Raw genomic sequence first — 14201 nt, 5'->3', positions numbered from 1 at the left:
TGAAGGAAAGCCATATGCACAATAACATTTCTGCGGTTTATGTAAACACAAGAAAAAGTCAATTATATAAACCAAAGAAGTGAATAGCGGTTATCTCTCTGTTCTTCCAACGATGTTCTTTTATTTTTAATTCAAGATTTTTCTAATACAAAGCTGGCAAGATGGCTGGATGGTTAAAACGGTGCTTGCCACCATGCCTGGCAACTTGAGTACAGTCTTGCATGGTAGAAGGAAAAACTGATTCCTTAATGTTGTCATAGAATCTCCACAAACATGCTCTGACATATGTGTACATGCAAAACAGTAAATGTATAAAATATTTTTCTGGCATGAACAAGAACGAAAAAGTAAACTATATCATACCAAATGCTATATTGTATTAATGTCATCAGACAGTCTTACTCCACAGCCTAGATTGGCCTTAAATTCACCACAGAGCCCAGGCTGCCTCGGATTCCTGGCTATCACCCTGCCTCAGCCTCCAAAATGCTGGCATTTACAGGTGTCTACCAGTCACGTTGTTGTTGTTGTTTTAACTAACAAATATCTCAGCAGAAATATAAACTGCAACAATAGTATTTAATTGTACCTCTGAAGTGCTAGTGTCAACAACTATATCAAACAAGTATCTGTTTAAGTTCCTTACTATCTTAATCCATAATGCATTTTCAAGATATTAACATTGGTATTTTTTAAACTGTTATAAAACAGAACAGTCTGAGGCACTTTTATTTAAAAAGATAAAAGTGGCAAGGTATTATAATGAGTAAATGAAAATTATTTTCTCTAAAACAATGACACATTTGAGTTACTCACAAAACTTCCTCAGGAGACTTTCAAACAGTTTAAACCATTTGCAAACCACAGTTTCATCTACGTCAGTCTCTACCATTTTAAAACCACACAGAAAGGAAAGGAAATTTTTAGTTCGGCAGGCAACCCTGCAAGATGGGCCTGCTGTCACTGTGGCTTACTAAACAGCTCATGCCTCACTGAAGACCTGCACCCAGGCCTGCTCAGGCCAGAGGAGACACAGCCAGGTACGTCCTTTGCAACAATTAGCTAATTCCATTTCTTTTCCATAGAAACCAAAGTCATGATTTTCAGTGTTGAAGTAGAAAGAGCCAAAAGTCACGAGGTTACTTGGTGGCAGGGTGACAACAATCAAACTGTAATTACACCTGAGCTGTGGACTTCTAACAGCATTTCCTACTTTCTTTCGGTGTTATCTGTATTCTTAAAAACTAAAATGCAAATGAGGCTAAATTACCTAGGCAAGGATAACTTGAGCTGCTTGGTTTTCTAACTAGATCAATAGGTAAAACTATGATCTATCTCCTCACCAGGCCCTACACCCCGACTTTCCCCTACCAGTCCTCCATTAGCAAAGTTCAAAGTATGTCTACCATGACTTCCATGGAAAGCGTTCTAAGTCTCAGTTTAGTTTAGTTTTTGCCACCTAAGGAATGAGCAATCTATGAGAAAGAACCAGGGAGACATTTAAAATCTGTCTTGATTTTGCTGGAGTACTGCTGAGTTCCGCTGCTTTGCAGGGATACTGTTGCCACAATGTTTATTAGGCTCTTAGGTCTCAGATTTAAGATAGAGAGCATGGGATGTTGTTACAGTACAATGTCGCCGCTGATCTACATATGCAAAGTTTTGAGAAACTGTTTCTTATGGCGACCTAGACATAATTTAGTGAAAGCAAAAGCAAAGGACTCATGATTCTCAGCATTACCGAGTGAACAGTTACACTGTGACTATTTGAAGTTGGTTTCTGAACTCTGGAGCTGGAGTAGACGGTCGGTTCAAATTACAGAGAACACCAACCACAACAAAGCATTCTAACGTTTCCCCTTATCATAAACCTTGCCAATAAAATGTTTGCCATATAATTATTCAAGCAATAGGGTACTAAGAGAAATAAATAACTATTTTCACTGTCCCTATATAACATCTGAAATGCCTATGAGGAAGTCAGAGGAGCCTGGGGTGGCATTCAGAAATGACAGTCTCCTTCAGGCTCATGGGACGACAGGAAGGACTCACAGAAAGAGAGACAGATAAAGTCTGAGAGGGAAAGAATGACCAGCAAGCACATATCCTCATCTTCCTCAGGAAAACTAATGGAATCTTGATCACTTTTCAGTCTCCTCAACTGACTTGAGGATTGGAAAATAGTCATCACTAAACAATCCATGTATCAGTAAAGTGCAGGAATTCTAAAATCCCACCACATGCTTAAGTACAGAGAGAGGTGGGTCTTGTTCGCAGACAGTGAAGATTCAAACAATCTAAAGAGAGACTCGGGATTAAGGAAGTGTCGCTCAGTAATAGATATCATGCTAGGTGTGCAAAAGCCGTGAGTTCAAGCCCAGCACTGAAAACAAAGACAGACATCAGGGATACTAAGGGAAAAATAAGTCACTATAGCTTTGAAAGTTTACAGAAATTTACATAAAAGACCTAAAGTCAGCCTTTTAATATATTTAAACATATATACGTGTGTGTATATATGTACATGCATGTGAACACACAGACATACACACTATAAAACACAAGGGATGACTACACTTCTCTTATTACTAGGGTGCTTGGGGTGGGGGTGGGGGTTAAAACTAAGAAGTTTACTAAGTTTGCTAAGAATATTCCTGCTACATGAACCTCAGGTAAGGGCTGGTCCATACTGCATTACCCATTAACATCAGAATCGTCACTGACTTTACTGTGGCTTCTGAAATATAACAGAGATGGCATCTTGGCTTTGTAATTTGCCAGCTACCCAAGCAGTGGACTGAAGCTTGTATACTTGAGATTATTATAACCACCCAACACAGCTGATCGTGTTGTTTTTTTTTTTTAAGTATAAATAGGGTAAATACATCAAATGTAAACAGTAGGTGCTTTACAGTTTTCACTAAGGTTGGCACAGAATGACAAAGTCCAGGTATCCTATAAGCCTTTCACTACTGTTGGGAAAAGAGAAGACCCTGTCGCCTTTAAGTGGCACTTAAGAAAGTGCGTGCATTGCACCTTTCCAATATAAACCCAGCAGGCCATAAGATGGCTCAGCTGATGAAGGTGTAAGGTAGGAGTAGACCTGAGTTCCATCCCAGAATTCAGAAAAGGGGAAAGGAGGAAACTGATTCCACTGACTTCCACATGCACACTGAGTCACACTCACATTCATACTACACGGACATGCACAATGCTAATAAATACATGTTGAAAAGTACATACATTAACTATTCTAAGTAGCTATAGCTTAGTAAGGCTTTAAAAGCTGTCTGACTTAAAGAAGGATTTTATGGCTGCTGAGCTGTTCCACTTGTCAGTAATCTTCCAATGTCCTGGAACACAGCATATGGTTTTTCTCCTGCTAAAACACTAAAGCATGAGAAGCCTAGACTTTTTGTTTGTTTGTTTGTTTTGATTGTTGTTTATTTGTTTGTTTGTTTTTTCAAGACAGGGTTTCTCTGTAGCCTCAGCTGTCCTGGACTCACTTGGTAGACCAGGCTGGCCTCAAACTCACAGCGATCGGCCTCCGGAGTGCTGGGATTAAAGACGTGCACCACCACTGCCCAGCGAGAAGCCTAGGTTTTACACTGTCCAATTTCTGGGGTTCTTCAGGAAACTCCATGTAGATTTGCTTTATGGAAGTGATACTTTTGATCTTGCTTTTAAAGCAAAAGAATATTGTTTAACATGAAAGTGAACTGCCCAGATCAAGAGGCATAGCACAAAGTGCCACCTGTGGCCCAAAACTTGAGAGACAGACTGGACCGCACCAAAGGGAGCTCAGCCTCATTTGAGCCCTTAAGTCAAGCCTGGACGCTCTTCCTGAAGGATCATGACAAAACTGTATTGTCATTATCAGGCTCAATTGTGGTGGTTCTCTACTATGAAAGTTAGAAGGGGATTCTGCTGTGTTTTGCTTTAGATTAAAATAAGGTCTCATGTAGACCAGGCTAGCCTTGCCATTTCACAAAGGATGACCTGAAACAAGCGCTGCTCCTAAGGGCTGAGATTATAAATGAGTACCAGCAGGTCCAATAAAGTTACATGTTTTAAGACAGATATAACTGACCCTCTTTTGGAAGATGTTGTAACAAATAAACAGAGCCACGTTCTAGAAGGCTTTAAAATATATATTCATAAGACTGCTCAAAAATACTTGCATAGAAATAGTTACAGCCATTGTGTTCAACAAGTGTTTCCATTGGGTGAACTTAAACATCAAAAAGAAACATGAGAAAGTAATTTCCTTAACATAGCAAGCAAAATATAACAAAAATTATTGCATGGGTACTTGGTCTGAAATATGACAACTAAATAGCATCTTTGACATGTTCATCCAACATGGCTGGAGGCCATAGCGCTAGCCTTCACGGTCTGTACCATTGTGGAACTGAATACGATGAGAGAGGAAGTGGGCATCAATTCAGAACCAGAGTTTAACTTCTAACTCATGCCACTGAAAATACGGGAGCAAATCTGATTTCTAAAAATATGCTATTCACCACAGAGGACCTACTTTTAAAATTCCAATTTAAAAACCTTTCTACGGTTTGCTGTCATCTCTTTCCTCCCATCATCAGCCTAGGTTCTTGCAGCATATGCTACAAGACCTATAAAAAGAAAAAGCAGAAAAGCCACACTGAAATCTTCAGACAAAAACCACATTGTCTTCTCCTCTCCACTTCCCAGAACCTCTGGTCACTTACCTCCTTCTGCAGAGAAATGTCTCTCTCAACCCGTCACACAGAGACCTTCACAACACAAACCGCAAGGTCAAAAAACATCCTTTCCAAAAAGCAAATTGACGTGAGATTTCCTAAAAGTCACAGGAATCAGACAGTGGAGAACCTGGGCTTTTCATAAATCTAGGATAGCCCCACTAGGCCAGTGAAACTCTTCCTAAAACTAGGAAGACTGTGGTATTTTGAGTATAAATGTCTTTAAGTATTTTCTGACTTAATTACTAACATCTCCCTCCTACTCTTTCTAACAGGGCCGTGCGGTTTTGTTTTTTGTTGTTTTTTTTTTAATTGTTGAACTCAACCTTCTCCCTCAAGATGACAAATAGTTCATTGTTCTGCCCAGTTTACAGGGATCTGGAGCCATTTACGTATTTCTTTTATTTAGTTTTCCTCATTGGAATCATAGGAAGCTGTTTCGCAGCCTGGGCTTTTACACAGAAAACCACACAGCACAGGTGTGTGAGCATCTACTTAATTAACTTGCTCACGGCTGACTTCCTGCTCACTCTGGCAATACCGGTAAAAATTGCTGTTGACTTGGGTGTGGCACCCTGGAAGCTAAGGATATTCCACTGCCAAGTGACGGCCTGTCTCATCTACATCAACATGTACCTATCTATTATCTTCTTAGCCTTTGTCAGCCTGGATCGCTGTCTCCAGCTAACACACAGCTGCAAGATATACCGAATACAAGAACCCGGATTTGCCAGGATGATATCAACCGTCGTGTGGCTCATGGTCCTTCTGATAATGGTGCCAAACATGGTGATTCCCATCAAGGACATTCCAGAAAAGCCGAGTGTAGGTTGCATGGAGTTTAAAAAGGAGTTTGGGAGAAATTGGCACTTGCTCACAAATTTCATATGTGTGGCAATATTTTTAAACTTCACAGCCATCATTCTGATATCCAACTTCCTTGTAATTAGACAACTGTACCGGAACAGAGACAACGCAAACTATTCGAATGTGAAAACAGCTCTGGTCAACATTCTTTTGGTGACAACTAGTTACATCGTATGCTTCGTTCCTTACCACGCCGTCAGGATCCCATACACCCTCAGCCAGACAGAGGTCATATCTGACTGCGCGACTAGAATCTCCCTCTTCAAAGCCAAAGAGGCCACCCTGCTCCTGGCTGTATCCAATCTGTGTTTTGATCCAATCCTGTACTATCACCTGTCAAAGGCATTTCGACTGAAGGTCACGGAGACTTTTGCTTCATCTAAAAAGACCAAGGCTCAGAAAGAAAAATCGGGATCTGAAAATGAGGTGTAAAATACGGGGTTTTGCGTATTACTCCTTCTTCCTGACTGGGCCGTAAAGCTGGCCCTGGTTCTTAAAGACAAAAGAAGATGCTAGGATGGAAGAAGATACTTTGTCATAATAGCAGCCGGTCGCTAGGAAACAGGGACTGGTTCATGTACCAAGTCCTGCACTCTCACCGTGGCTGATACTCTTTAGCACAAAGATCTGTACAGGAGAATTAACAAAGCATGTTCAACTAAGGTCAGCTGGAATAATCAGAGCAAGAAGAGCCATGGGAGAGGCCCAGAGACTCATTCCAGTGCCTGGAACTGACCCCTTGATGGGAATGTGTCAAACAATCTGTATCTAAGTGCCAGCAGGCCCTTCAGCAACACAGCCTTAAAGGTCTTCAGCCACCTAAAAAAATAAAAACACCAAAATACCTGCCTTGTCCTTTTTTAAAAAAATCTATCTCTTTGAAAAGTAGTAAATGTTCTTTTTTTTTTTTAAGATTTATTTATTATTATGTATACAGTGTTGTCTGCTTGTACACCTGCAGGCCAGAAGAGGGCATCAGGTTACATTATAGATGGTTGTGAGCCACCATGTGGTTGTTGGGAATTGAACTCAGGACCTTCAGAAGAACAGGCGGTGCTCTTAACCACTGAGCCATGTCTCCAGCTCCCTGAAAAGTAGTAAATGTTCTATTCCTCACTCCTATGTTTAACATCTAATTTTGTGCAGCACAGTAACAACTTTTAGTTATAAAAGGCTAACAGTGACGGGAACAGTGAGTCACGCTGGTTAACTCTAACATGCTGGAGGCTGAGACAGAAGGCCCATTGTGAGTTTGAGGATAGGATGGGCTACAAGTGAACTGCAGGTCATCCTGGTGTATAAAATGAGAGCCTATCCCTAATTAATTTTAAAAGGTGGCACCAAAAACATGAGATATTTTTAACAACATAATGGAGATACTAAGTTATATTAACTGTTGAAACTGTTTTGGAAGTAAAAATCCACATCAAAGGTATTTTTAAAAATAATACTAGGCAAGAGTCTTAAAATAGACATATGGACTCATACACCAGGCCATGCTAGCAACCAGTCTATACTGGGCCATCAGCAGTACAGAGTTCAATACACACACACACACACACACACACACACACACACACACACACACACACACACACACAGATCCTGTTTGCTGCCAGTGCATACAGGTTTTGAGGAATGGCATTTGTAAAAGACTTATTAAGAAAACTGGGAAAGAGCTAAATAAACACACACGAGATTTTGGAGTTTGTGGGGGGTATTTTGTTTGTTTTTGAGACATGATCTCTTATAGCTCTCTATAGCCTTGAGCTCACTATATATCTAAAATTAATCTTAAACTCCTGATCTTCCTCCTCTACCTCCCATAATCTGGGATTACAGACATATGCCACCAAAACCAGCTCTTCCATGGGGATTTTTAACATTATGAATATCCACATGCAAGAGTTAGAAACAGGCCAGAGAGATAGCTCCACAGGGAGGAGCACTTGCTACTCTTGTGGAGGACCACGGTTCAGTCCCAAGCACCCCACGTCAGGAGGCTCACAACTGCTTGTAACTCCATTTGCAGAAGGGATCCAAGTCCGGTCCCATACCCTCTTCTCACATCCTCTGGCACCAGGAATGTACATATACACACACGTACATGCAGGTATGCACACATACATATGCACATTAAATAAATAAGAATTAAAGAAAAAGCACTACATTTTAATAGCCGTGGTTGTGAGGAGCAGTGATCCTGGACAGGATGTGGGAGCACATGCCTGTAACACCACACCTGGAGGCTGAGACAGCCGAGATAGAAGGATCACAAGGCAGTGCAGATTGTATAGCCCAGACTCTCCCCCCCCCCCTCTCTCTCTCACACACACACACACACACACACATACACACACACACACACACACAGGAAAGGGGAAGGAGGAGGATGGGAGGGAAAAAGGTAAGAAAAGGAGAGGGGAAGAGGAAGGGAGGGAGGGAGGGAGAGAGGAAGGGAGGAGGAAATATGAATATGATCCTGGATGTTGAAAATACACTTGATTGAAATGCTATTTTTGTACGTGAAGAATTAGTTTCAAAGCCCTGTGTATACATTCACAAATATATTCTTAGACTGAAGTAAATAACTGAAAAAGGACTAATTGTCTATTTTTACAAAGAAACTTGTAACAGCAGTTTCTGGAAAAAAAAGTCAGTAACAGGAACTCCAATCCGAATGGCATGTCTGACACCACATAAATTCTTGCGGGTTTACAGAATGGTAGAAAGCAGACACAATAAAACCTGTGATTGTTGGAGCCTAAATGACATTTTTTTTTCTTCTGGTGATTAGATCAAAACAGCCATGGAAACAGTATACCCGGCTGTCTTTGAATCTTTGCTCAAGTATCCCTCCAAACACTCTCCTTGGCCTCTAGTTAGGAAGACAACATAGACGTTAGCAAAAGACGAGAACATTTTAGCCATGTTCTTATATTCTCTCCTCATGTACCAGAGGCAGGCAGAATCCTCCTAATAAGAAGAGAAAAAGACTCTCAATATAAGGTCAGTATTTTATTAGCTCATGCTTTTCCTTTTGATTTATTCTCAATTGTGCCCATTATAAAAAGGGACCTTAAATAAATCGGCAAGGGAAAGCTGTGCATGTACACGTTTTTAGGGGGCAACTTGACACAAGCTGGATTCATTTTGGAAGAGGAGAAGTTGAGAAAAATGGTCCCATCAGATCGGCCTGTAGGCAAGTCTATGGGCATTTTCTTGATGGTAGATTAATGTGGAAGGGGCAAATCCACTGTGGGCAGTGCCATCCCATGGCCGCTGGTCCTGGATGGTGTATGAAAACTGGCTGAGCAAACCAGTAGGAGCAAGCCAGGAATTCCTCCATGGCCTCTGCTCCAGGTCCTGGCTTCAACTCCTGCCTGACTTCTTCCTTCATGATGGTCTGTAATCTGCAAGATGAAAGAAACACTTTCTTCCCCTGGGTGCTTTTGGAGATGTGTCTATAGCCAATGGAAAGCAAACTAGGACAAAAGCTAATAAAACACGAGGTCAAAGGTGTCTTAGGGGGTAGGAAGGCTTCCTGTGCAGCCATAAGGACCTAAGTTTAGGTCCCAGAATCCACGTAAAAACCCAGGAATTGTCACTCACTACTGTATCCCCTGCACCAGGGGAGGCAGAGATAAGATCATCACTGGAGCTTATTGGCCACCAGCTTAGTTCTAGCTTCAGTAAGAGACCTGTGTCAAAGTTAGGATAAAATGCGGTAGAGCAGGACACACTTCTGACCCCATGAATGCGTGCACAGGTGCACACACACGCATACACACCACAAATATATGCTTTACATAGCAGCATAAGCACACATAAATTCTAATAAAAATTAAAATTAGGTCCTACAACTGTCAAGGGACAAGCACTTTCCTCTAAGCAGGTGGACAAAGCCATGCAAAAAATACCACAAAGAAGCCGACTGTTGATTGCATTCCCAGACACATGGAGAAGACAGACTTACAAACCCTGCTTACACAGGCCAGCACATGGACCTCTCAACTACTTCCGGCATCACTTCGCTATACTTGTTCTACTTCCTTCTTTTGTTTTGGGTTTCCTTTGTGGGGGAGGTTGTTTTGTTGTTTTTCGTTTTGTTTTGTTTTGTTTTCACTCAGCTTTGTGTTCTTCGGAGCGCTTTCAGGTATATTACAAAGTTAAAGAGTTATAAAGATTGGACAGAGTTCCTGGACCCATTTCCCCTAGTGTTAAAAGTGCCTCACAGGACTATGACATGACATGTGCATTACCACAGAGTTGCAGAGTTTGTAGGGAATAAACTCTAAGCTTTAAACTCATTTATTTTATACTTAAATTTTTTTCAACAAACCCAAGGTATGATAGTTCATCCACGAATGGGTCAGAAACAGCTGCAATATTATAAGGCCAATCTCCCCATTACCATAAATAAACTGCCAGATTACTCTGCTATACTGAAAAAAACACAGAAAATTACTGATAATATTCTGAGATGAACAAAAAATAACTTTGTAAAGTTTTGACATAGTACAAGGACAAAACAAAAAAGAATGAATTTTCGTAAGACCAAAAAAAACAAAAAAAAAAAAATGGACTTAGGAAGTTTGAGTCATTTGGAGGCTATTTCAAAATATCAATTATATTTAGCTTTAACAAAATTCTCAGCTTACTGACCAAAACTTCTAAAGGTGTCATCAAAACAAAACAAAAACAAACAAAAAAAAACAGGAAAAAGTTTACCCAGGAATTAAAAATGTCTCAGCTTTTAGCCTAATGTTCATTACTAAGATCTAAAATACTATGTTTTCTCTTCGAGATTAAACACTTCATTACTGACGACTTCAACACTAACTCCCCTACCAAGCTCCCTTCATGTGCTATCCAAGCCCAAACTCATCAGGCCCAAAGCCAAGTCCATCCCACCCACAACCTCTGTTATCAGATCTATTTGTCAGCGGCATTGGTCCTCTTGCCAATATTCACATCGAGAATGGAGGGGTACAGGGATGTCAAAAGCATGCCTGCCCTTTAGTGGGCACCGGGGTTTCACCCAATTGTTTCACTAACAGAGGAAATTGCGATTCATAAGCCACCATCCCTCTCCTTACTCATTTCTCCTGTGCCCCAAAATTCTTAATCATCTGTAAAATGTCAAAAGTACCAACAGTCAAAACAGTAAAGGTAAAAAAAAAAACAAAAACTAATCAGCAAATGACTTTCAAATTGAAGTAGGACAATCATTTAGACATTACCTGCAGTGACTCAAATCTTTTGCTGAAAGGATATTACTATAGGGAGGTATAATCTAGACAGTCACTAACATCACACCGTAATTCTCAAGCTGTATCTGTACACTGGCTATATGATCCAAATTGTAGCCATCAGAGCAGCAAATGCAACTTTCACCTGACATCATTACAGGTAAGAAGAGGAGCCGGTAGATAACCTGACAGGCAACCACTAAGGACCTTATAATAAAATCATTACGGTACACACCGATGAAACCATGACTTACCAGAGGTATAGGAAAGTGGGTTGCATACTGTAGGTGGCGGAGGAGGTCATAATTGGATGGAAAAATTAATTCTCTTGTTTTTTCCCTCTTTATCAGTTTCTCACCATTGACTGACATTCTTCTACTCAAGGAAGGGTTGGCATTCTCACAGGCTTCTCCAGGCATGGGAGAAAAAATCTATGTCATGTAAAACAAATAGTGAACATCATAAATGAAGAGAGCAAAGCCAAGCCATAGTGCCACATCCCAGAACTTCAAACACAAGTGCTGCTCGGAGTAGCTTTTCCACAAAACAGCTGATGAAAAAGATACGCAGAAATTTTATTAACTTCCACAAAATTAAAGCACGCACGCACGCGCACACACACACACACACACACACACACACACAAAAAAATCTGTCAGTATCACCATCATCCCCCACCCCAACTTTGAGAAAATGGGAAAATGAAAAACCACACGGGGTGGGGGAGAGTGACCAAACCAACCAGAAGACTGGCTATGTAAGCAAACTTAAACACGTTATCCTCAAAGAGTTACATTCCCTCCAAAAGCAGATGCTTGTAATACAATACTTGTAAGATTAAGCCATAGGCAAATGTTTTAAAATGTCCAACCAAACAATGCTTTAATAAATAGCAAGATTCATGAAAAACACATTATACTGAAAGACACTAGAAAAACACATTATCGATAAAGCTATCCTTTAGAAATTCAATACATAGAATGTCATAATGAAACTACATTCCCACACTCCTTAGAGAGGATGATCCCAAAATAGAAGCATCGCAGCCAGTCAGGTAGACCAGGAGGGCCACGCTTTAGAAAGGGCAACAATGGAACCCCACCATGAGGATAACTTGATGCAGGACATCACTGTGACTTAGGGTGGATGGCATTCACAACACACGTGTGGGTCATTCCAACACACGAGGGAGAAAATAAAAAGATGGAGACAAGCTGGGGTGGGAACTGGTGGGTTAACTATCAATGAGAATCAAAGGTTGAACCTACTGGAAACTCAGAACCAAAGTCACTTTTAAAGTCACTCTTGTCTACTTCATCAAAAATGTTAGTGGTTCCTGAGCCGAGGCCCATGTGCGCCATAATACTGTGCTCCTGGTAATTGCCAGAGAAAGAAAGCCGCGTTGTAAATGTTGTAGTGTAAGAAACGGAAGCTGAAACATGACAGAAGAACTTAACATCCTGACTGTCATCCCCAATATCTACTTCTCTTAAGGAACTGCAAGGCAACTTGAAGATGTGCACTGTTTTGAAGAGTAACATGCATTCCCCTGGAGAAGACAAAGCTCGTCCTTTTTCATGTTTTAAAGGACGAGCACTGAGATTCATAATTTAAACCAAACTGGCCACAATTTCTTTCATTAGGCTATTTCCAGTAATAAAAAATAAATGAGAGACTTAAAGATCTAAGAATAAAAACTAAAAATGAGATGCTTTAAAAAAAAAACTAACAAATATAACCACAACTTTAAACACATCATATGAGTATCTGGTAAACTCATATTAAATAACCAAAATCAAGTTGTATTTTAAGTACTATCAGAGTCTCATCAGTCCGCACTATTTTTCACTGTCACCTAAATCTTTTTATCTTGAAAGCTTAAATATCTGGAACAATGTCTAAAATATCAGCACCCGACAGAAAAGCATCGTCATAGTCACAGCATAAATTCCCCCCTGTCTTAGAAACAGAAATTAAATTTGGAAAGAAAAATGTGTGTTATTAACAACAGGGACTTTCTCTTTACGAGGAGAGGAGTGGTATATGGAGAGGCTCCTGAGAATCAAAGGAGTTTCACTTTAAAAACAAGTTCATTTGCGAGACACAAAGTTAGAAGGAAATTTCAGGCTACACACATCTAAGACTAAAAGCTTATCACTTTAATCGCATGAAAAAAAATTGTGATGTCATAACTTTCATTAATAATACAGCACCCACACACACAATCTAGAAGACGTAAATTTCAAACGTCCTTTGTGAGTGGAGGGGAGACAGACTTTGCAGAGAGAGAAAGGAATTAAAATCCAATTGCCGTTCCATCACTAGACTGCCTGTCTGAAACTGACTCCCCTAGAGATGATTACTTTGGGGTGGGGTAAGGGCATCACCCACCCCCATCCCCACCCCCGACCCCCAACCCCCGACCACCGGGGCATACCTCCATCTTCATATCATGGTCCTTTGAATAGTGTTCGTCCACATTCTCTCCCACTGGTGACCGAAGCCCAGTGGAGGTGGTAACTGACAGATCTCCTCGAGAGATGAGGGTACACATATATGCATCATGAGAGAAGACATCGTGGCGGATAAACTCGCAGAAAAGCAGCACCAGGTTCACAAACTCTACCTTCTCACATTCACTGTTTGGGTCCGCTAGGTGACAAAGAGATTGAATCAGAAATTTCTTGGTGAGGGGGGGGGGGGGAAATCCAAGGTTTAAGAATATATTTACATGGTGGGGGAGGAAGTCCCCTTCTGTCACAGACCTAGGGGAGGGGAATAGGGCAAAAGGGAAGCGGGGAGGGACGGGAAGATACAAGTGAGGGGATAACAATTGAGATGTAATCTGAATAAATTACTTAAATTAAAAAAAAATTTAAAGAACATTTTCACTACTTTTTATACTTTTATATTCAATATTTCTTTTTGAAAAGTATAAAAGATGACAGGGGTGGGGGAGAGATAGGAAAGGTGGTATCTGAGTGTACTGGCTAGTACTGTGTCAACTTGACACAAGCTAGAGTCATCAGAAACAAGCCTCAGTTGAGAAAATGCTTCCATGAGACCCAGCTGTACGGCACTTTCTTAATTAGTGATCAATGGGGGAGGGACCAGTGTACTGTGGGCTGGTCACCCTGAGTTCTATTAGAAAGCAAGCTGAACAAGTCATTAAGCAGCACCCCTCCGTGGTCTCTGGCACCAGCTCCTGCTTCCGGGTTCCTGCCCTGCCTGCCTGAGTTCCTGCCCTGAGTTCCTGTACTGATGAACAGCAATGTGGAAGAGTAAGCGGAATAAACCCGTTCCTCTCCAACTTGCCTTTTGGTCCTGATGCGTTGTTACAGCA

At 40.9% G+C, this 14201-nt stretch overlaps 2 protein-coding genes across 13 annotated transcripts in view; one reads left to right on the top strand and one right to left on the bottom strand.

The window, feature by feature from the left end:
* The window catches only part of MED12L (mediator complex subunit 12L), a 315424-nt gene that overhangs the window by 211077 nt on the left and 90146 nt on the right, over nucleotides 1–14201 (bottom strand). For 8 of the 12 annotated variants that reach the window (XM_084768339.1, XM_084768345.1, XM_084768347.1 and 5 more), the window contains 3 exons: nucleotides 13296–13510; nucleotides 12127–12231; nucleotides 11113–11289 (listed from right to left, as the gene is read on the bottom strand). In XM_084768339.1, coding sequence (XP_084624465.1) covers nucleotides 11113–11289; nucleotides 12127–12231; nucleotides 13296–13510 — 497 coding nt within the window. The remainder of the gene's footprint in view (nucleotides 1–11112; nucleotides 11290–12126; nucleotides 12232–13295; nucleotides 13511–14201) is intronic. The other 4 variants (XM_084768349.1, XM_084768350.1, XM_084768340.1 and 1 more) reach the window with 1 other exon arrangement.
* GPR171 (G protein-coupled receptor 171) lies at nucleotides 417–7203 on the top strand. The gene is made up of 2 exons (XM_084768367.1): nucleotides 417–1040; nucleotides 5015–7203. Exon 2 carries the CDS (start codon nucleotides 5079–5081, stop codon nucleotides 6036–6038), a length of 960 nt encoding a protein of 319 aa, XP_084624493.1. The 5' UTR covers nucleotides 417–1040; nucleotides 5015–5078; the 3' UTR covers nucleotides 6039–7203.

The sequence above is a fragment of the Acomys minous genome (genome assembly GCF_964271855.1).
Source record: "Acomys minous genome assembly, chromosome: 19".
Lineage (NCBI taxonomy): Eukaryota > Metazoa > Chordata > Mammalia > Rodentia > Muridae > Acomys > Acomys minous.
This window is presented reverse-complemented; position numbering and strand designations above follow the sequence as displayed.

Excerpts from the sequence above, each read along its gene's own strand:
- GPR171 (XM_084768367.1), top strand. The coding sequence starts at position 5,079 with ATGACAAATAGTTCATTGTTCTGCCCAGTTTACAGGGATCTGGAGCCA.